Source organism: Vicia villosa, linkage group LG2, assembly GCF_029867415.1.
Source record: "Vicia villosa cultivar HV-30 ecotype Madison, WI linkage group LG2, Vvil1.0, whole genome shotgun sequence".
NCBI lineage: Eukaryota > Viridiplantae > Streptophyta > Magnoliopsida > Fabales > Fabaceae > Vicia > Vicia villosa.
The window spans coordinates 7,944,547-7,967,079 of record NC_081181.1 but is presented as its reverse complement, the minus strand read 5'-3'; the positions used below and the strand labels follow the sequence as shown (position 1 = coordinate 7,967,079).

Sequence of the window (22,533 nt, the reverse complement as noted above, 5' to 3'; positions counted from 1 at the left end):
TTTTCCTTAAAATTGTAATGAAGATTTGATTATTGACAATATTCTTTAATTTTAATTTTGTGAAATAAAAAACTTAGGAGTCAAGATTTAGATTGAACAAGTCGAATGAGGATTTATCATAAAATAAAATTCAATTTAGGATTTGGATGCTCTATATAGCCATCAACTTATTGAAGTCTAAACAAATAGACTTTGGGATACGTGCATGCAATATAAAGTAAAGTCGCATATCAAATTTCAAACATGCAAAGAAAGCATATCAAATTTCAAACATGCAAAGAGAGATCCAATTTTCAATATAATAATTAAAATGATGATTTACTATTAATTAAACAAATTACTCCTATTGAATCTGCCACTGTTCACATGTTCAATACAATACAGTCACAATACAAATCATATTTTTTTAGTAATTAACAAGTTACATTATTGGATCATTAACAAATCAAGACTTCGACATATTATTAATTTAAAGAATACAAACACCAAATTAGTATGGTGATTAATTAATTTAAGCACTTCTGCTAATGATATTTATGGAGCATTAACAAATCTGCAATTAGTCCTAATCTGACCATCATTACCAGTAAGTGGACTAAGCATTGTCATCTTAAACATTGCATCTGCAAAATCTTTCTTGAAAACTCCCATGTTTCTGCTATATCTTCTTACTTGAGAGCTAGTGATTGATGTTGCATTAGCAAATAGCTGTTGATCAGAGTGTACTAGACCTTTGTTTTTGACCAAGTTAGCGTAGAAAGCGTTGTCGAAATTATTCGGTGTGGTTGAGTCAAATGGAGAAAAATCATCATCACCTCCTTCAAAAGGACATAGGGCTTGCATTGTTGCAGCAAATTTAGGGTCTATGTTTGTTTCATTGTATATCCTTGATCTGAAAAATCGGCACCTTATTTCGCCGATTGTGTGAGCACCTGATCAACCAAAAACATAAAAATGTTACACGATACTTATTCAATTATTGTGTCATATCTGGTGTCTGTACTCCGTATATGAAGGACATGTGTCTATATATGACAGATTAGTGTATCGTATCTGGTGTCTGTATGAATGTTTATCGATGTGCCGGAATGAATGAATGAATGCATGTAAACTAATTAAGGGCATAAATTATTTAGTTACCTGATAAAGTAACCATTTCTGCTGTAGTGAAATTTTTCTTGGCGAAAGCAGTGATAAGGGCATCAAGATCCAAAGAAGGACCAGGTAAGTCAGAATTTGATATATCTAAGCTTGCTGTTGTTGAATCTCTTCTTCCTAATAGTACATTCCATCTTTGTCCACCAAGCTATACATATATAAATATGAATTAATAATCATAAAGTATCAAATTAATTAAATGTGTTAGTTATTAAACCTATACTTACAGCAGCAACAGCATCTCTGGCAGCAAGGGTTAAGATATCAGCACATGAAACAACTTTAGGACACATTTTCTCTAACTGATTTTTGATGTTGTCTATCACCTCAAAACCCCTTAGCGAGTTCGCGTTTGGGAACGCTTTCTTTTCGCCCGTGAAATTTGCAGTATCATCTAACAACACGGATGCATCACAACCCTACGACAAAAATAGTATTGTTAGTTTTATCTGAGTACAAATATATTCCATGCACGCGCAGAAAACGCGTGCATGGAATTATATGCAAATATAAAGTAAGATAAGAAATGAATTACGAGAACAAAGCAGTCGTGAAAATGGAGTCGAAGCAAGGAAGCTCCCATGCGATTCTCCTTAGAGACAGCATCTTCAACTGTTTTCCTGATTGTGCGAAGAGCTTTCGGACAAGATTTATCGTAGAATGTAGCTGATAAATCAGAAGCTGAATTAGTACGAATACCAATTACCATATATGTAATCAATAGAACCCAAAATGAAGAACATAAAGCCATTGTTGCAAAATAGAATATATTAATTGTAATGTTTGTGGTTTTGGACATGAAATGTTATGGTTTATATAGAACCTTCCTTCAATTTGCAACATGTTAGTATTGTATTGTTCATACATACCCTATATGTCAACTATTCAAAATTCAAACTAAAGGAATAAAATTGATTTGACTAATGCAATATGTTAGCTGGATATATATATCGTGTTAAACAAATTTTGACTTTATGGAAATTTTTGGAGATTTGATTTGAGTGCATAACACTGAACTTAACCTACAAGGCCGGATCCAGACAACTGACAAAAAAGTATTAGATTATTAGAATGCTTGAATTTCTCATTTTCATTGGGTTCTGAATTTTGATCCTGAAGTTCTATTTTGTTTGCTGGCCAAAATGATAAACTAGAGATTTTCAATTTATGTCAACGCTTCTGATCTAATAGTGGTATTATATGTATAACTTTTGAGGAATATAATATATAGAACACTGAGAGGTTCTCCTTGTAAGGAGAAAAAGTTTAAAAGAATAAAACTATTTCAACTCTTATAGAGATCCTATTCTCACATTTACATGAATAAGAGTCTTTTCTATGATTTAGCATACCAATTAGTGACATGGTTTAATGGTATAGGATTATTTAACTCTACTCAATAGTTTGTTTATATGATAAAGCACAAAAGAAGCTCACGTGGAAATAAACAAAAATGTTCACTAATAGTTTGTTTGTATAAAGTACCGAAGAAGTTCATGTAGAAATAAACAAAAATGTTCACTTGAGTAAATAGAATATAGAAGTTAGTTATAAAAGTTAATTGGTTACTCAATTAGAGTTTGTTATAAATTGGCTAATATATATATATATATATATATATATAGGAGTATATCAAGTGAGAGCATTTTAAAATGAGAGATGAGAGGAAGAAATATCAACCATTGGATTCATCAAGAGAGAGAAGATTAATGCATTAATGTGGCTTTTACCTTCTCTCTCTTGATGAATCCAATGGTTGATATTTATTTCTCTCATCTCTCATTTAAAAATGCTCTCACTTGATATGCTCCCATATATATATATATATATATATATATATATATATATATATATATATATATATATATATATATATATAGGGGACGACTCAAGTGAGAACACTTGGTTATTATGAGAAATGAGAACAATGAATCACGATCATTAAATTTTGATTTTGTTGATTTTAATGGACTGGATTGGTTTCTCTTTCTATGATCCTTAATATTAATTTTAAATCAACATAGAAAGAGAAATCAACTCAGTCCATTAAAATCAACAAAATCAAAATTTAATGGTCGTGATTCATTGTTCTCATTTCTCGTAATAACCAAGTGTTCTCACTTGAGTGGTCCCCTAAACCCTAAACCCTAAACCCTAAACCCTATATAGCATTTAATGTAATCATCTTTAATTTTTGTCTGTTTGGGATTCAAAATTGTTGATGTAGATTCTTGGTGTGGTGGTGTAAGCTACTCCAGTGTGGTTGCGCGTGATGGATCTGCGAAGTTAGCACTCTAACGTCCAAATCAATCGTGAATAATAGGGCTAAAGTGAAATATGAATAGAATCATCCATTTTTGTTGCTCACGTTGTGGTTTATATACAATGGGTGGCAATTGGGCTTATGTAGTATTGGGTTAGTGACTGATCCAGAATAATGTCTCCAAGGCTTATCGTGATTTGTATTGAGAAGTGGAAGAGATTTAATTTGGGGACAACTGCATTAAATGCTAGTCTCACAATTGAGACGTTTCCCAGGTTTTTCTTCCCATGTGGTATTAGGTTTGTAAGTTAGGTGATGGCGCTTCTCCCTAGAATACTCGAGTGCACTCAAGTATTAAGGTTGATACTTCCCATTTTGCAGTGTTGATTCACCCATCTAACTTCATTATATAAAAGTTGTCTTGGTCATTCAAACAATTTTTAATCCCTCTCATAATGGAGAGTTATGCGTCTTCGCAAATTCTTTCTTCCTTTCTAACATATGGTAAGATTTGATTTTTCCACATTTTCTTCCTATTTGGATCCATTGTTCCTAATTCACCCTCATTCTCAAGTTTCTCTTGCTCCTAGTTGTTTTCATAGCCCTCCACATACACTGAGGTCTTGCCTGCTAAGGATGGCAATGGGTAGGGTCGGGTGCGGATTTCACATTATCCAAACTCACACCCTAAATCACCATCCAACCCCGAACCTGAATCCAAAGGTTATTCGGGTGGCAAAATAACACTCACGCCCACACCCGTTGGGTTCGGGTTTTTCCACCCAAACCTGAACCCGCAACAAAACACATAAAATACAACAACATTAAAATTTTCCATCAATTTTCCTACAATTTTCCAACAGCAATATTAAAATTTTCCATCAATTTTCCTACAATTTTCCAACAGCAACATTACAATTTTCCATCAATTATGTAATTTAATGTCTAAGCGGGTGTGATTTCGAGTTTCAGACGTGGGTTTCACTCTACCCAAACCCACACCTGAAATATCAGGTGGCACCCATGCTCAGTCAGCTCGGATTTGGATGCGGGTAGGCCCCGCGGTTTTGGGTCAATCTGTCATCCCTATTGCCCGCTGCTCATGACGAATCATCTTTCATGGACAAGATGAAAGGCGAAGCAAAAGGTCTAATAACCGGTTTGTTTCAACAGTCGGTGGTAACAATAAGTAGGGTCGGGACAAAGATTTTGTTGAGGAAGAAGGTTTGGAAAAGAGATCCAAATCTACTGGATCTGGAGCTGTGGACATTACGCTTATTAGTTCTAAAGTAATCCTCCCAAGATTCCAACCATTTTCCCTTATTAGGTGCCTCGGTCTTCCTTGGAAGCACGAGCCTTTGTGTTTGAGCAGGATTCTGCTTAGATTCAAAGCCTCTCTGGCACTGGCAAATTGGAGCTGATATCAGAGACTATCTTCCATATATTTTGAGGTGCTTCTTTGATTACTTTGGAAGTTAATGGTCGCGGAGAAATATTTGCTCCATGTAAATCTTATAAAGAGAAGGATATGGAAGATCAAGTATGACGCTGCTAACAACGACTTGATCTAGATTAAAAAAGTGTTTCTACTCTAGAAAGAGGTGGAAAGGATACGCAAGGAGGTGGGGAGTTTGTCTGATATCTAAAAGGAAGTGGATTTCCATACTACTTCTTCTAACTTGGTTTTCAAGGTGACCAATCTATAGTAGTCACTGGCTGGTAAAGAGAAGGCCCTCAAGAAGGAGAAGACTTTCAAGAAGATGTTTTCCTTTTGAGTTGTTGTAGTCAATAAGGCTTTGAAAAGAAGAAGGAAGCCCATGAGAAGCAAGTGGTAGCATTGAAGAAGGAAGCCCATGGTGAAGGTATCAATGGAGTCTTTGATGCTTTCAAGAACTATGCGACCAAGTGAAGGTGACGTTTCCGGGCATCCAAATTCATCGACGCCATATGCACCTGCAGAAGAAGGTTATTGACGGGGTGATCGTCAATGATCATGAGGATACTAGAGAGGAAGCGCACTGATTTGTAATATTTTGATTTCGTTGAGGCCTTTTTGTAATTCACTTTGAACGATATTTTATTTTACTTGTTTCTCTTTGTTTGGCATGTTGCACTACTTTCTGTGTTTCACTGTTTGTTTGCCCACAAATTTGTTTCATCGTTTATCTGCCTACGATTTTGTTTTCATCGCTTTATTTGCCTACGATTTTCTTTCATCATTTTATTCACATCATTTTATTCACCTACGGTTTTTTTCATCGTTTTATTAGCCTACGATTTTGTTTGATCATTTTATTCGTCTTTGTGGCTTCTTTGTCCATACCCATCACTTTGTTGGTAATTGTCGTAAGCTTCAACATCGGTAAGAACTCTGATCGGCCAATGGTTATGTCCTTTTCTTCCCCTCCAGGTTTGAGCCTAGTTTCAATTCGACTAGGATTCACTGCCTATGTTCTGGAGTGGCTAGCTACCAATAGGAGGTGTGTTAGCTATGGCTTAGTGGGCCAAAATTGCTTTCGGTTTCTTTAATGAAAAATAAATAACTCCAAACAAAGAGAATTGTACCATTCATATTAAAATATTCCATGAGTGTGAGTAATTACAATTTATCGGTGGACTTTGGAATACTTAGTTGTAACACCGTTAAAGTTTCAGGTGCTTCAAATGAATTCTCCAGTCAAAGTCTTAGAGTATAGGCTTCGTTACATGTGTTGGTCTTGATCGTTTGCGAATCTTCTCAATTGGTTGTAAGTTTCCTATCTCGTATTCGAACTGGCTTGTCATACTTTGTTGTTGCTATTTATTTGGAGATGACATTCATTACGGAAATAGATGTCCTCTTCTTTTCCAAGAATTTTTCTTCTTCTCTGATCGCATTGGCAATCACCTTCTTTGATGAGGGGTGTATTGTCCTCCAGCCCAGCTCTTCTACTTCGATAAGGAAGATGGTTTTGGTCTTGTAGGCCATCAAAAAGGGAGTCTCACCAAGTTTGATATGCCCATAGGCCGTGTGGATATGTTGATTCAATTAAATCTCCTTCAATTCAGAGCTCAACTACTTTAACAAATATACTAAGATGAAAACAGCTTCAAATTTTATTTTTGAAGATTCTTCAAAATCTTCCAAGTCAAAAACATCTTCAATATTCACCATTGACATGATCAATAAAGATCCGTTCAAACAGAAAAAAATTTCCATCGCAAGATGGCATGGAATGAGAATGACTTTTAAAATCATCTCATGAGATGACTTACATTAATTTGGAGTTTTGTATTCAAATTAAACATTATCGCCAATCTCGATGTTCGTTTATATTGACACTACATACTTATCTCGATACATTCTCATTAAAAATTGTCACTCTATAAATTCCTAATTTTTAATTTACTATTTGTTCCCCCTCACTTAAGTTTGGTACCAGCCAATCAAGATCAAAGATTTCTAAATTTATGAAAGATTTTCATGTTTATTTAATTTAATATTGAAATATAAATAATACAATTTTGTTCGGACGGCTTCGAATTTGCTTATTGAATGGAGTACCAGTGACCAACCTGTGATTGCACACAAGCTGGATCCTCGCAAAGAAAATATACTCAATGAGATATGGGGTCAATTTGTTTCAGCTTTAAAAAAATGAATTTTTTCTTTGTATTTTTGAAAATAGATTTTCTAAAATCGTTTTTCAAAATATTACAAGTTTTTTTATATTCGTTTTTTTTTAAATGAAACACTTAATTTGACATCCTATAACATAAACATACATAATTGAAGACCAAAACTTAGTCGAAATCATAATTTTTTCAAAAAGTAGTATTTCAAAAATGATTTTTATGAAAATCTATTTGAAATAGCTTCAAAATTAAGTGATTTTTTGAAATTTTGACATCCAAATCTTTTCTCCATAAATAGATGAAATACCTAAAATCACATTTTAAGAATAACTATTCAATCAGATTTTTTATTTGAAGCTTTTATAAAAAGTTTCTTTGTAAAAATAATTTTCGCAAAATTTAGTAACACTATAAAAATCATTTTTAAAAAAAGCTAAAACAAACGGGCCCATGGTTGGAAATTATTTTAAGAAAATTATGAAGATGACAAATGGAATGTGAAAGGTTGAAATATTAAATAAACTCCTAAGCATGAATAGTGCGTGTAGAATAAGAAAATTAGATCAACTATACCTTGCTTAAATTTGAAAACTCTAATCAACAATGTTTTATTATACTTGTGTTATTCTCATAAATATGATGTTTCTTTAATTTATTTGTTGTTTGATTTTATTTTTTTCATTTTATTGCAGTGTTATTTTGTGTTAAATTGACAAATTTATTTTAATATTAATGAAAATGAATTTAATTAATAAGGAGTTGGTTCATTTTATAGATTTAAATTCTAATATTTGAAGGATGGGTAATTTGTAAATATCTATATAATTTTCTTAATGAACTATGTAGACCATATGATGATTCCTAAAAACTAATTTACCCTAAACTTTAACATGAACTCAATGGTTGAGAGTGAACATTGTGATTTCCAATTTGTTTAGTAGGATTGTCAAAGGTGAAAAATTATTTGATTTTATAGAAATATTTTAGTTTTGAAGGAGTTAAATGTAAATTTGATAAAATTGTGCAAAACATGTACATATTCTGAGTTTACAAAGTATTTGATGGTGTTTAATGATACTGATAAAGATTAATCAAGTCGTTGTTGGAGTTAATGATTTTGTTCAACAGTCTTGAAGGTTTTGATGTTTATGTAGCCTAAGGATCTTTGAAGTTCGTGTCACTCCTGAAACCAACTCTCATATCAAGCAATCCATAAAGATAGAAAATCGATAATGATTTGTCGCTCCCTCTTGAGGGGGAGTTCTCTCAAAAGTCAAAATATCTTTGGATTTTATACGTAAAACACTTTGTAGAAATTAAATTTATTATATTATATCCAGTTTTCTAATTTATATTCATTAAGAAAATATACCTCAAATGTAAATAAATTAATTAACATGAAAAAATTAATGTCTTCATTTTTGTACCTTGAATAAAAATGCCTCCATAGAAAGTAAAAGATAACATTAAAATATCCAACAAATAATTATAGTGATGTCATAAGAAATTCTATATCTCAAAGATCAAAGTAACAGCATGCATTAACATGATACTGATGCCATACATACTGCCACCTGTGTGCATTGAAACATGTTGTTAGCAAGACAGGTGAAGATTACTGTCACTCACTGATATACCAGAAACGAGATCAACATAATGTTTGCATATTCAAACATAATAGTGAGAAAGAAAGTAAGTTTACATACTAGGAAACATTGTAGAAATCCGAAGGCCTAAAATTTTTAACCATGTGACATTGGGCACTTTCCAAATGGATGTGAGAAAGTTTACACCACTAAATGATGTAAGCAAATAGTAAATGTAGACATCATTGACAACAGGAAAACAGAGAGAGCCAACAGCTAATTTTGTTCAAAATTCTGCTGATTGTAGATTGTATAACTGAATCACTCACCAAAAGACTGTCTGGGCATGCTATATAATATGACCAAAAACATTAGAAGACAATTCAAGCAGCTTCGTCATCTACATAGTTGACAGCTTGGTCCCAATAATGAGGAACCCCAGCATCCACAAAAACTTTCCGAGCAGCTGCTTCAGTGATGCAATCATGAACACTGAACCTATTAAAGCTTGGTTTAGCAATACTTCCCTGCCATACCAGAACACATTTATTGGCAGGCTTATCATCATCTGAATCTTCATCTTCCTCTTTCTCTTTAGAAAAATCACTCCAATTGATACGTCTAAGCATAAGTTTCCCATACCTCTTAATTGACTTGCTGCCACCTTCAACCACAACAACACTAATACCATCACAAATCACAGAACATCCAGTCAAACGGTTTTCTTGAGCATTAACATCAACTCTAAAGCGGGCCTTTGGATGAGAGAGGTCGTTAATCCTGTAAAGTGAGACAAGTGTGTCCAATGTATTTGGGTCATCGAACAGCTTCCTTTCCTTCTTCTCACGCAGCTCGGCAGGAGTAAGCTTCCGTGCAATATTCCTATCTATGTGAGCCTGCTCACGCTCAGCAGCTGCATTACGGACTTCCTTTTCAAGCCTAGTGGGATCTTGAGTTGCTTCAGTCCCTAGTACTTTCATTAAATTGCTCATCTTGACCTTTGGTTTTGGCGGTTCTATGACACCCTGTCTAATCATCTCCTGCCGCTCTTTCTGCTTAGCTATTCGCCTTTGGGTCCTGAGTTTCTTCTGCTCTTTATTGGTTAGCTTGAGGGGTTGAGGTGGTGGAGGGGCAGGCTCAGCAGGTGGTTCAATGGGACGAGGATGCTCCACATAAAAGGTGATTTTTTCCATTTTCAGTATGTCTTCGCCTATAGTTCCGTTAGCAATGTCACCATAATTTCCAGAAAGCAGAAGTCCCACGTCCCTGACAAATTCTAAAAGTTAATTTAAGATTTATAATACACAGACATGGAGAGACAAATATTTTGAATACGTTTTCTGATTCTAGTTTTTAAACAATTTAAATAACAAGATAATATCCTCAAGACAAGCAATACTATATTTAGTAGTCATTCATGTCATATTGTTATTTTTGCAGCCAAGTCATATTATGTTATATCATTATCTGGGGGGAAATATACTGCCTGACAGACTATCAACAATTGCATGGAGAGCAAAAGACCCTTCACTTCTACTAATTCTAATTCTGCTAGTAAAATAAAACCCCATACTCCCTTCTCCACCAGACGGTAAGATGCAATACAAAGAGGGCTTGTTGGGGGCATTAGTGTAAGGGGTGAACTTATTGTAATGACCTCCCCCAAGGTCTGCACCCAAACAAGTACCAATATATTGTAAAGTCTGCCCAAACCAACACATAGGCATCTATAACTACATCTATTTCTCCTAATTAAAATCAGCAGCCTAAATTGCTTCTGGCAGCATTAGTGTAAGGGGTGAACTTTTTCCCAAGTCCCCAAGACTTCTCCCTACAACATGATCATTCTCACTCCACTTATCATATTGGATGGCATGCACCTCCCCTTTGTTACAGAATAATATTGCAGAATTTCGAGGGCATGCACCTCCGCAATGCCAAAATGGCCCCTTTCCAATCAAATTCTAATATACCCTCTCTCTCAAACACCCCTTCTATTTATAGGCAACATCTCTCATTCTCCTTATTAATTAATTAACTCATATTCTAACTGCAGAAACATATGCCAGTTATTTTTAATAAAAACTGCCTAGTACTATTAACTAGCAATGCCCGTTATTATTGTTATTCTAATTAAGGGCACATATCTAACACTGACCTCATCAACTGCATGTGTTCCTGGAGAATAGGGATAACAACACCTATGTTTCCTGCTTCAACCTTGCAAACTAGAGAAGTCAACCTTATTCATCTCTACAACACTTAGCCTCTACTGCACTGGCCAAACTCATTAGATTTCACTCGTGTTATTGGATTAAACATCATAATCCATCGCCATATATCCCGACCCTTGTAGTGTTCATCATCCAAACACATTATAGATTGCACTTGTGTTACTAGTTTATCTCATCACTGCAAAACCTGCTTGTAAGGTAAGGGATGCCACTCTATATAAACTCTTTAGAAGCACCCCCTCATGTCCAACACTGTTGGGCTTGGTGCCCAGATATAAACGGTGGGTGGCCCGTGGTCTTGATAGGCTCTGATACCATAATAAAATTAGAATTTGGCTTAACTCATCCCTACAAAACTGACTTGTCGGGTGAGGGGTGTCACTCTATATAAACTCTTTAGAGGCTTTATGTCTAACCAATGTGGGAGTTAAGATTTTCTGAATACCACTCATCCAAAGTGTTGTGAATTTCTATCAATGACTCTATATTGTGATGGATAGGATCAACCCCCTTCAAATGAAAGGCAGTTCCACCTCCCGATCGGATAGCCTATACAATTCTGACTGCCACCAAACTGATATACTAATGTACCACAAAAGATATCCCTCCTCCTGATCTCTTGTCACTCTGGTACTCCTTTTTCTAAACCTATGCATACATTCCTACAATGATTAATGTATTTCCATAAGCTTGAAGTAAACAACCCCCATGCCATCTTCCAGCACAACCAAAAGACCTTCCTACAAGTCCACTCTATCACACATCTTTGGTGGCATGGATATCTAAATGTCTGGGAAAAACTCATCACCCTATCCAACAAGTCAGACCAGAAATTTTAGAATCATAACGAGAATGGAAAGCACAAGAAAAGACCCTTCTGGTGTAAAGTGCTGCTCAATCAACTAAAAGCTCATATAACTCCCCCGAGAAGATAGATACCCGCCTAACTTTCACACCAATCAAATGTCTAACCCAGCCCAAAACAGATCCACCTATATTTACTTTTCCCATACACCTCCATATCTCCAAACAGCATTGACTTCTTCCTTGCTATAGAATACACTTCATACATTAGACTTCCTAGGACCAAGTTCAATACATCGCCCATAACGTGCTCTATGTCTCTGATTGGCCGCCAACATGCTAAACCACACACTCAATGAAGTTCAAGACATCAAAAAAGTCCTCGTAATTTCTAGTCAAACAGCATTGTTGCGCAGTTGCAATTTTTTTCAAACAGCCTGGCATTTCAATTTCTATTTATCACATTGAGCTTTCATCTAACATGATTTTAATCATCATTTAGCATACAGTCATAACCTCTTAAACATGCATATAATGCATGCGAGTTGAATTTCTTTGAAACAATCCTTGACCTTAGCAAACACAAAAACTTAAATAAAAACCAGTAGTCAAATAAAGCAAGAACTTACCACCACTCAATTTCGGGAATTTGGTCCTTCAGTTTTTCTTTTATTACAACTCTCTCTGTTATCTCTATTAAGTTTGGATTTATATCAGGAGCAGCCTTTGCCTTTGCTAGCTGTGCTTGTTTGGCCTTCTGCTCTTTTGCTTGAGCTTCTCCAAATTTACTCTGCAGGAGAAAAATAACAATCGCAAAGCACACATAAGACAATTGGAAAGAAATAAGTGAAAGTGCAAGTAACTAGAACGAGAGAAAATGGAAGAACATAAAGAAACCTTCAATTTTATTGATTCAGCATCTCTTGACCATTTTCCTTCCTCCACAAACAGAAAATTCATCCTCTTGGGCCGCAGGAGCTTTGTTTTGTCAATACCCATCCTCTCATCAAAATGAGGATTAGATTCAGGATCAACTTCCAATACAGGTTTTAGTATTTCAAACGCATCCTTCTTCTGTTTATTAATGTTGACCTGGAATCCTCGAACAAGGAACGTAGGGTTAAGACAACAATCTTTCATAGAAAAAAGGATAAATGATAAAAAGACAATTGAGAAAACTACACACCTTTAATGTGCTTAGGTTGCTTGGCTTAGCTACACTAACAACATTTCCATGTTCATCTATTTCCCGTCCCTGGGCGTCAAGACGAAGAACAGGAGCCTTGGTTGGTTTCTGAGGGATAGTACCATCTGGTATTACAGTCTGGCCAGGAAACATATTTATTACAGGAGCAAATTGTGGATCGTGACGGAATCCCATCCTGGCAGCAAGCTCCTGAGCACGTCTGACAGCTTCGATGTTGGTTGCAGTTGCGACACCAGCAAGACTAGTACCACCAGCTGGAGGATTTGCAGCAGCAGTAGGAAAAATTGGCATATTGGCAACAGGACCTGAAGAAGATGAGGTGGCAGGTCTTGATGCCACTCCGGCACTAAGAGTTGGCGTTGTAGATTCAGTCTTCTGACCCAAATTTGAGGTAGAACTCTTATTCAACTGCACAATAAAATGCATAGCACTTAATCCATTCAGAAGTATAATTAAGGTGAAACAAATCAGTATCCTAAAGAGGCTATCAGAGAACTATCCAGCTAACAAAAGATAATCATTAGTGGAAACAATAGACAACAATTTACCTGAGGAAATCTCTTGAGCCTTTCAGTCAACTCTTTCTGCATTTGTAAAGTCTTCTTAGCCTTAGCTAAGGCATCAATAGAAAGGCTTCCAGGTTTCCCAGCAGTTGAAGAAGACCCATCTGTACTAGATTTTCCAGTAACCTCATGAGACCTGGCAATACTAACGCCCTTATTTTCATTTGTGGTAGAAATTGAAGATACCTTTAAAGGAAAGGGAGGAGGAGGGGGCAAAGACGTCTCTGGCACACTATCATGCACCACAGCAGGTGATCCCGCCGCAACGCCCTGAAACAGCACAACAGACCAAACACCAATGAATGCATTACTCTCCAAATATTCCAAAAGCAAGTAAACAAGTTGAACAAGTTGAACAGAAACAAAATAAATCACGGCAATTAACATTAAAGAATCTCACGTTATGCACAGAAGCGTTATCTTTGGGAGAGGCAAAGCCATGGGCACCATTAGTCACTTCCTCCTTGATTTTGGGCTCGTTGTCGTAATCTTCGTCTTTCTTCACTTTATCCCCAAACTTTCTACGTTCCTTCTTCACTTCCCTCTTCTCTTCGGAAACCCTAATTCTCTTATCCTCCAAATCCCGATCCTCACTGTGTTCTCTATCCTTCCGCTTGTGAGAATGAGAGGAGTGTCGCGGCTCCACTGAATCTTCCCTCTCTTCGTCGCGCTTCACTTTAGACCTACATTTGCTACCCTCTCTTTCGTCTCTGTCATATACCCTATCTCTGCTTCCTTCTCGGTCTTCTCTGGTTTTGTGTTCGTGTTTGGCATTCCGGTCCGATCGGTGATGACGGTGGTCATCGGAATCGTGGCGGCTCCGATGATGCTTGTGGTCGCGGTCACGTTCGGAGTGTCGATCTCTGTTTCGCCTATCGGATTTTTCTCTGTCATCCATTTTAGGGTTTGCGGAGATACTTTGTTCCCTCCTTTTCTATCGTGAATTGGGGTTGAGGAATAACTTTAGATTAGTTTTTAGAAAGTTATAAAAAAATTGAAATTATAAATACGACTAAGGCTGAACAATCAATCATCAGTTTGGGTCGCTATCGCCTATCGGGCCTCCGACACAAACGCAGATTTATTTTAAATACTCAATTTCAACTAATAAAATTTTAGTTTTTGGCGGATTGAATAAATCGGATGGATTTATTCAGTTTAATATATATTAAATTAAATTCATAAAAATTATTTTTTATAAAATTAAATAACATTTATTTTTTAATTTTAAAAAATAATTATCATAATTATAGAATAACACAGAGTAAGGTTATATTTTTTTTTTGGATACATGAAGGGCAAAAGCCCAAGGAAAAAAACAAAAGTTAAACCGGAATTAACCGGGAATGAGCAAAGCCAAAAAGATCTAACTCGAAGCAGTCCTTAATGAACGAAGGACAATCCTGAAATAATTTGAAAGTTGGCATTTGTTGAATACCATGCTTAGCTAAAATATCAGCACACTGATTTATCTCCCTGAAGACATGATTGAGTTGAATCTCCACATCAGCACAAAGAATCTTCCTAATCTTGCAAAAAAGATTACCACTTGTTGGAGTATTTCGGACTTTATTTATGTCTTTGATAATTTGCTTGGCATCTGACTCCATGATGATTTTTTTGAAACCCATGTTAACTCCAAATTTAAGACCTTCATAGATAGCCCAGATTTCAGCTTCCTGAATAGTGCAATTACCAAGATTTTTTGAGAAACCTCCCAACCATTCACCAGCTGCTCCTCTGATAATTCCTCCACATCCCGCAAACCCTTTCTTATTCAAAGCTCCATCCACATTGATTTTTATCCAAACACCTATAGGCTTCTCCCATCTGAACCTCTTTTCCTCCAAATGCGGAACCATTGCAACAAAATGGGAAACTTTGGCTCTATTATATTCTTGAATCTGCTGCATGATGAATCCAAATTCATCCACTAGTCTATTGAAGTTGTCGTCATGCTCCTCTTTATTATGCCATAGCCAGAGGTAATAACAACCAGTAGCCCAAAAAACTTGCCATTCGTCGATCGAGTCTCGCCCCATGTGTGTCATAATATTAAGATGAGTCCAGTTTTGAAAAGTACCTGCAAAAAACAACAAACTTTTGTTAGTCAAAACCGCTGTCCTCCACAGCTTGCTAGCTCTTGGACAGTCGCGAAGAACATGCAACGAATCTTCCTCCACATTCCCGCACCTTCTACACATAGAACTTCCCAACCCCATATGGGCTTTTTTGGAATTGGTTAACAGTCCATCATGGTACAAACGCCATACAAACAGACGCACTCTCTCCGTGGCATTGATCTTCCACACAATCTTCCAAATGTCCTCATCCGTGTTATCATCAGTCTGCACAAGCTTCTTGTACATATTCTTCACCGAATATCCCTCCATATACTTACCTATTCCCATACGAAAATCCGGGTCAGCATCCATGCATGGTGGAGGGATTCCGTGAATTCTCCAAATGATTTCTTCCGGGAGCCAATCCACAAGAATCTCCCAATTCCAGGTTTCATCATTCAAGGCCAAATCAGCCACACACGCATGTTGAATGTGCAAAGGAATGTTAAGCTGCAGCTCATCAATATTGCAGCCTTCATTAATCCAAGAATCATGCCAAGCTCTTACTGTTTTGCCATCACCAATATGCCACGTACCATAATCATCAATCTTCTTCCACTTACGAACCAGCAGCTTCCAAAGGCCAGAATCTGAGTTTTTCGAGATTGGTGATCTAAAGTTTTCACCTCTGCCATACTTCCCCCATAAAACTTTACTCCATAATTCTTCATTCTGATGTTTTATCTTCCAACCCACTTTCAGAAGACAAGCTTCATTCATAACATCTAGTTGTCTCAAACCAAGGCCACCTTCTTCTTTAGGTTGAGTAATAACATTCCATCCTATTGCATGGTGCTTTCTACCGCTTTCATTATCTCCCCAAATGAAACTGCGCTGCAGCTTATGAATCTCACGTAAACAATTCTTGGGAATCTTCATGGTCATCATAGGATAAAGAGGTAAAGCTTCGATCACACTTTTAGCGAGAGTGACACGACCAGCAAAGGCTAGCTGTTGACCTTTCCACTTGGTGAGTTTCCCTCTAACTTGATCAAACACATATTGGAAATCAGCTTTCTTAATTGTTTTCCCGGTCAAAGGAACCCCCAAATATTTGCCCAAAGCCATCGTTTCAGCAAATCCGGATTTCTGAACAATATCCTTTCTCTGATTCTTATGAACATTAGGAGAAAAATAAATACGTGTCTTCTCGTAACTGACTTCTTGTCCTGACATCTCACAAAAATTGTGAAGAACATTTGTGACACAGTTGATTTGGCTATTACTTGCTTCTCCAAATAATAATAAATCGTCAGCAAACATCAAATGAGACACTGTCGGCCCTTGTCGATTGACTTTAATAGCTTTCCACTTACCATCATCAACAACTTGGGAGATGAGATGGGAGAGTTTGTCAACACATAAGACAAACAAATAAGGAGAAATAGGGTCTCCTTGTCGTATTCCCCTCCCCAGACGAAAATACTCTGAATTCTTACCATTCCATTTGATATTGGTTTCCACACTGCCAACTCCATGCATGATTAAGTTAATTATGGTTTCTGGTAGTTTAGCTTTTTTAAGGCTTCTCCAAATGAACTCCCAGCTAAGTTTATCGTAAGCTTTTGCGAGATCCACTTTGATAGCGAAACATCCTTTCTTTCCTTTCATATTGTTCATGGTGTGTATAACTTCTTGCGCCACTATGATATTATCATGAATGCTTCTTCCGGGGACAAACCCTGACTGGAAAGGAGAAATGATTTTATCCATACTACTCTGCAGCCTTTGTACAATGATTTTGCTCACTACTTTGTAAATTACGTTGCATAGTGAAATGGGACGAAATTGAGTAACCGTCTCAGGTTGTTGAACTTTCGGAATCAAAACAATATCAGTTTGATTAACATCAGCAAGACAGCTTGGAGATTTCCACACGCGTTTAACAAAATCACAAACCTCTTTGCCAACAGTCTTCTAGGATTTTTGGTAGAAACCTGCCGGAAAACCATCCGGACCTGGCGCTTTCCACGGTTTCATGCTGAAGACTGCTTGTTTGACTTCCTCATTATTGACTTCAGCTCCTATTTTCACCAATTCATCATTTTCAATATTCGGATAAGTGTATTTGGTTTGCTCCCAATACTGAAAGGTATTCTTCAAGGCAAACAAATTCTTGTAATGATCAAGGAATAAGTTCTGCACTTGACTAACATCTTCAATCCAAATGCCATTCGAGTCTTTGATAGTGACTATCTTGTTTCTTCGTCTTCTTTGTACAGTTTTTATATGATAGTACTTCGTGTTTCTATCACCATCCATCAGCCACTTAGCACGAGAGCGTTGAAACCACATAAGCTCTTCCTCCTTTAGAATGTCACTAAGTTCTGCTTGAAGCTTCTTCTCAAGCCTTCTAATGCCTTTATGAGTGTTAGTTGCTTGAATAGTACTTTGGATACCTTCCAGCCTCTTCATTATATAATTCTTTTGTCTCATTAATTGCTGAAAGGTATAGAATTTCCACTTTTTAGCTCCTTGTCGGATGTTGTGAAGATTATTGGTTATAGGAACTTCATTCTGCCAGTTAGATTGTATCATGTTTTGGTACTCCTTATGAAGAGTCCAAGCACTCTCAAACCTAAAGCAAGGTTCATTCCTTTCTACATTCCTTCCCAGGGTCCGGATTAGAAGGGGATGATGATCGGAGAAATCAAGTATTGTTAACACCTGAACATACCCTTCAGCAAACTCCAGTCTCCAAAGATCATTGCAAAAGGCTCTATCCAGTCGTTCATACATACGCTACCCTTTGTAGAGAGGGCCTTTCCACGTGAATTTAGGTCCCACAGCTCCTAAATCCATTAATCTACAATCTTCACTATTGTTAAGAAATTTTTTGCATTTGTTTCTAGAGATGGGTCTTCCTCCTTTCTTTTCATGATCAAAGGCAATGTCATTAAAATCCCCAGCAACTAGCCAAGGTTTGTTCATCCTGCTACTAATACTCTTCAAGTCAGTCCACATCATCTCCCTATTTGCAGCATTGGGGCTTGCATAAATAGGAGTAAAATACCAGTCTTTACCATTACCGTAATGAATCTTAAGATGCAAGTATTGAAATTTACTTATCTCCAAGGATATATTCATTGCATCATCCAGCCATGCCACACAAATACCTCCTGCATAAACTTGATTAGAGTTTGAGAGGAAACCATCAAAACCAAGATTCTTAAAGCTACTCCTAAGTTTGTTAGGATCACATCTTGTTTCTACAACCACCACCATTTTAGGTTTCCAGAAATCCACATATTGTTTGCAGACTCTAAAAAACTCCTTGCTCGCTGCCCCACGGCAGTTCCAGACGAAAATATCTTGTTGACGTAAATTCATAATGACAAATCAGGAAAAGAAAATCCTCAAACATCAGACACCTGAGGAGGTGTCTCCTTCACGTACTCCATGCTGGAGTCACCAATTTCAAACATTTCTTGTGCTACTACTTGGGAATTAGTAGAAACAAGCCTGCCATTATCTCCTTGACTCTTATTTTGAAGTGTAAAGTTGCCACCAGACATAATGGTTAGATCAGGTGGCTTGTTATTATTCTGGACTAAAAGTTCCAGAATGGGGCCTTCGTTAGTCTTCAAGCCTGTTCCCGCATTCCCTTCCATTATATTTTTGTTTGCTTCTATTGTATTTACTCTCTTTCCTTCAATAGAAACATTGGTAAGAGAAGATAATAATTTTGACACAACACTATGCCCCACAGTACCAACCAAGTTATCTGTCATCTTCTTATTGGATCCTGAAGCTTTGCCTTTAAAAGTAGCCCTTTGTGTAACTGCCACGTTTTTCTCCTTTTTCTCTTTCTTATTTTTATTTTTCTGTTTTATTCCGTGTCTATCTGGCCCACTATGTTGTTGTCCCTCAATAGCAACCTTCAATTTCTTCTCATTGACTTTTTCTGCGGGTCTAATGATTGATCTTGATTTGTCTGCCACAATTCCATTACCATTAATTCCTGATACACTACCAAAAGATTCTTCTTGCGCCTGTCCCCTATTAATTGCTTCCTCATTAAATTCCTTTAAACCGTCATCATTGCTAACGACAAAATCTTCATGGTCAATCATCAAGGCATTAAAGATATTTGATGTGGTACCTAAATGCGAAGATCCTGCCATAATTACTGTCGGTCTATCGTCGGTTCCTCCGCCACTCTCTCCACCGTTCGCCGGAGCCTTAGTCTGGCTCATTGGAAGTTGTGGATTCTTCTTTGGTCTTCTTGTTTTTTGAACTACTTTCCATGGACCTTCCTCCACAGCCAATTCATCCTTTTGATTCTTGCCACTATCCAATTGGGTACTGTTAACATGTTGCACCTGAGTTTCCTTACAGCCTTCCTTGTAGTGACCAAATCTCCCACAGTTGAAACATAGGAGATGCAGTCCTTCATATTCTACGCGATACTTTCAATCCTTCATCTTGAAGTGTGGTAGCAAGGGTTTAGAGATGTCTATTTCAATACAGACTCTAGCATAATTTCCTCTCCCTTGCATTAAGGTGTTTTTATCCACCTTAATTGTCCTGCCCAAACGGTTTCCCATGAAGGTCAATATCCTTGGATCATAGTACTCCATTGGTAATCCTGCAATTCTCACCTAGACTGCAACTTTCTCTATCGAATCACTCTCTGGGTGAAAGTCAGGCTTCCATTCTTTCACAGCCAAATAGTGATCGTATATAAACCATGGGCCATTCACGAGTGCAGCATTCCTATTATCATCATTAGTGAATGTCACAATGAAGTATTCATTGCTTAAATCAATAATGTTGATGATTCCTTTATGAACCCACAACTGTTTGAGACGTGTCTCTAGGGCCTTGTAACCTATTCTCCTTCCCAGTAATTTGACTATGATCCCCTTTTTCCATGGTCTCTGAATTCTACTCTCCTCATACGCAGAAAATATGAATTTAGGACATGGATATGTTCCATCAAAGTGCTCCTCCACTCTCATATTCTCCTTATCCATGACTTTCAGTTCTTGATCTCCCTCCTCCCTGTCAGTCTCACCTTCCTCCTCCGATTCCTCTCTGTTAGTCCCCATGACCATATCTTTGTACGACACAGTGTTCTCCTTGGCCAGTCTGATCTCCTTTCCATCCATCTGATCCCTTGAACCCTCTCCATTATTCATCAAGGCATCCTCCACCTTTCTCTTATCTTTTCTCGTACTCCTCTCCTTCAGATCATCCTCTTCCTTATTCGTTGCATGTTGTTCTTCGTTGTGCCCTAGCAGAGCCATTTTTTGATCTTCGTAGCTTTCTACAACAATATGGTTATATTTTAGTTATTGAAAAAAAATAGGGAAATTACCCTTTTTCGTCCCTTAACTTTGCCTCAGGGTCCATTATGGTCCCTTAACTTTTAAAAAGTTCAAATTGATCCCTTAAGTCTTAAAAACGGAGCACGTTTGTCCTTCCGTCTGTCTCCGTTAGTGAGGGTTCATAATGAGTATATGTGGCATGGTTGATGTATTGTGTGGTCTTTACATGTTATATATTTAACTTTTGTGAACTATAGACAGTGGAATACACCTGGCATTTACTTGTTCTTCTTTGGGTATCTTCTCCTTTGTGAGACTGACTAAAAACCTTCTTCCATGATGACTAAACCGACCTGGAACTCCCTTCACATACCACCATAAATTCTCCTTCCATACCCTTCAGCCTAACCATGGAACACTTAAGCCACTCCCATATTTTTCTTCCTTTGAAGCTCAATTGTCATCACCACTACCCGAACTCTCCGACCCGGCGGATTCTTGGCTGTTCAAACGACGGCGAGAGACGTTTACATCTTCAATTCGTTTCTTGAATTATTCAATTGCTGTGAGTTGATCAGAACAAGAGATATCAACAGTGTTGATTCATTGATAATCCTCGAGATTTTGATGAAAAGGAAAACCCTAATTTCACCCCCAAATAGAAATTCAATTAAAAATTGCTTTATTCCAAGGTACAAACGTGAAGGATTTTGTGGTTGTGAAGATGGATGTGGAAGGAAGTGAGTTTCATTTGATACCGAGGTTGATTTAAACCGGGGCAATTTGTTTGATTGATGAGCTTTTTCTAGAGTGTCAATATAATAGGTGGCAGAGATGTTGTCCTGGGCAGAGAAGTGCTAAGTTTCAATAGTAAAAGCAGCTTCCTCTTCCTTATTTTTTTAACAACACAAAGAGGAATATTCTCTCTCATCCAAAAAAAACTTTCGCCTCTCTTACTCATCTGCAAAAAGAAAACCAAAACTAGCATTTCAGAAAGAAAAAGAACAAAATGGAAAAGTTATGAACAGAAACATCCTAGATGCCAAGTTGATTTCGACTTTAGTCTTCACTTAAGTTATTATTATTGTTGATTTCAGTTTCAGCTATTGTTGTTGATGATTTCAATTTTAGTTGATGTAGAAGATGACGAGATTTTCATGTTTTTGTTCAAAAAAGAATCATGTTTTGGGACCGCGAAATGTAATGAATGTGTTAATGGGTTGTTTCTGAAATTAATCTTGTTTCTGGATTTTTCTAGTTTGATGAATCTCATGAATGTGTTTATGATGTCAGTCTTTGAGATTTTTCCGTGTTTGAAAATTTTGGGTTTTTTGGATTAAAAAAATGGAAAAAAGAAGGAGAAAAGCCATGTCATCTGCCACGTCTGCAGAGTCAAACGTCTGTTTGCACTAAATAGACGGAAAGGACTTACGTGCTCCGTTTTTAAGACTTAAGGGATTAATTTGAACTTTTTAAAAGTTAAGGGACCATAATGGACCCCGAGACAAAGTTAAGGGACGAAAAAGGATATTTTCCCAAAAAAATATTATTATATATTTGACATTAATTTGATCTATGTCATACACAATCAAAATTTTATATTGTATCTTCTTTTATTCTTGTGAATAAACAATGTCATTATTAGATTATAAAAATAATAATATCATAACAATAATATTGAACACCATTTTTAAAATGGATCAATATATA

At 36.7% G+C, this 22,533-nt stretch overlaps 2 protein-coding genes across 3 annotated transcripts; both read right to left on the bottom strand.

The window, feature by feature from the left end:
- Positions 1-346: 346 nt before the first annotated feature.
- LOC131645817 (cationic peroxidase 1-like) lies at positions 347-1,965 on the bottom strand. Its single transcript, XM_058916025.1, has 4 exons — positions 1,694-1,965; positions 1,386-1,577; positions 1,141-1,306; positions 347-932 (listed from the first exon to the last, which is right to left on the bottom strand). The coding sequence occupies exons 1-4, from the start codon at positions 1,955-1,957 to the stop codon at positions 535-537; spliced, it is 1,020 nt and encodes a 339-aa protein (XP_058772008.1). The 5' UTR covers positions 1,958-1,965; the 3' UTR covers positions 347-534.
- A 6,664-nt stretch (positions 1,966-8,629) lies between these two features.
- Positions 8,630-14,429, bottom strand: LOC131649027 (protein RDM16-like). Of its 2 annotated transcripts, XM_058918774.1 has the most exons (7): positions 13,831-13,886; positions 13,617-13,700; positions 13,416-13,534; positions 12,847-13,275; positions 12,558-12,752; positions 12,290-12,450; positions 8,630-9,888 (listed from the first exon to the last, which is right to left on the bottom strand). In XM_058918774.1, the coding sequence occupies exons 3-7, from the start codon at positions 13,455-13,457 to the stop codon at positions 9,006-9,008; spliced, it is 1,710 nt and encodes a 569-aa protein (XP_058774757.1). In that variant the 5' UTR covers positions 13,458-13,534; positions 13,617-13,700; positions 13,831-13,886; the 3' UTR covers positions 8,630-9,005. The 2 variants fall into 2 exon arrangements, with proteins under 2 accessions (XP_058774757.1, XP_058774756.1); XM_058918773.1 differs by having other exon boundaries at positions 13,416-13,700; positions 13,831-14,429.
- Positions 14,430-22,533: the final 8,104 nt, after the last annotated feature.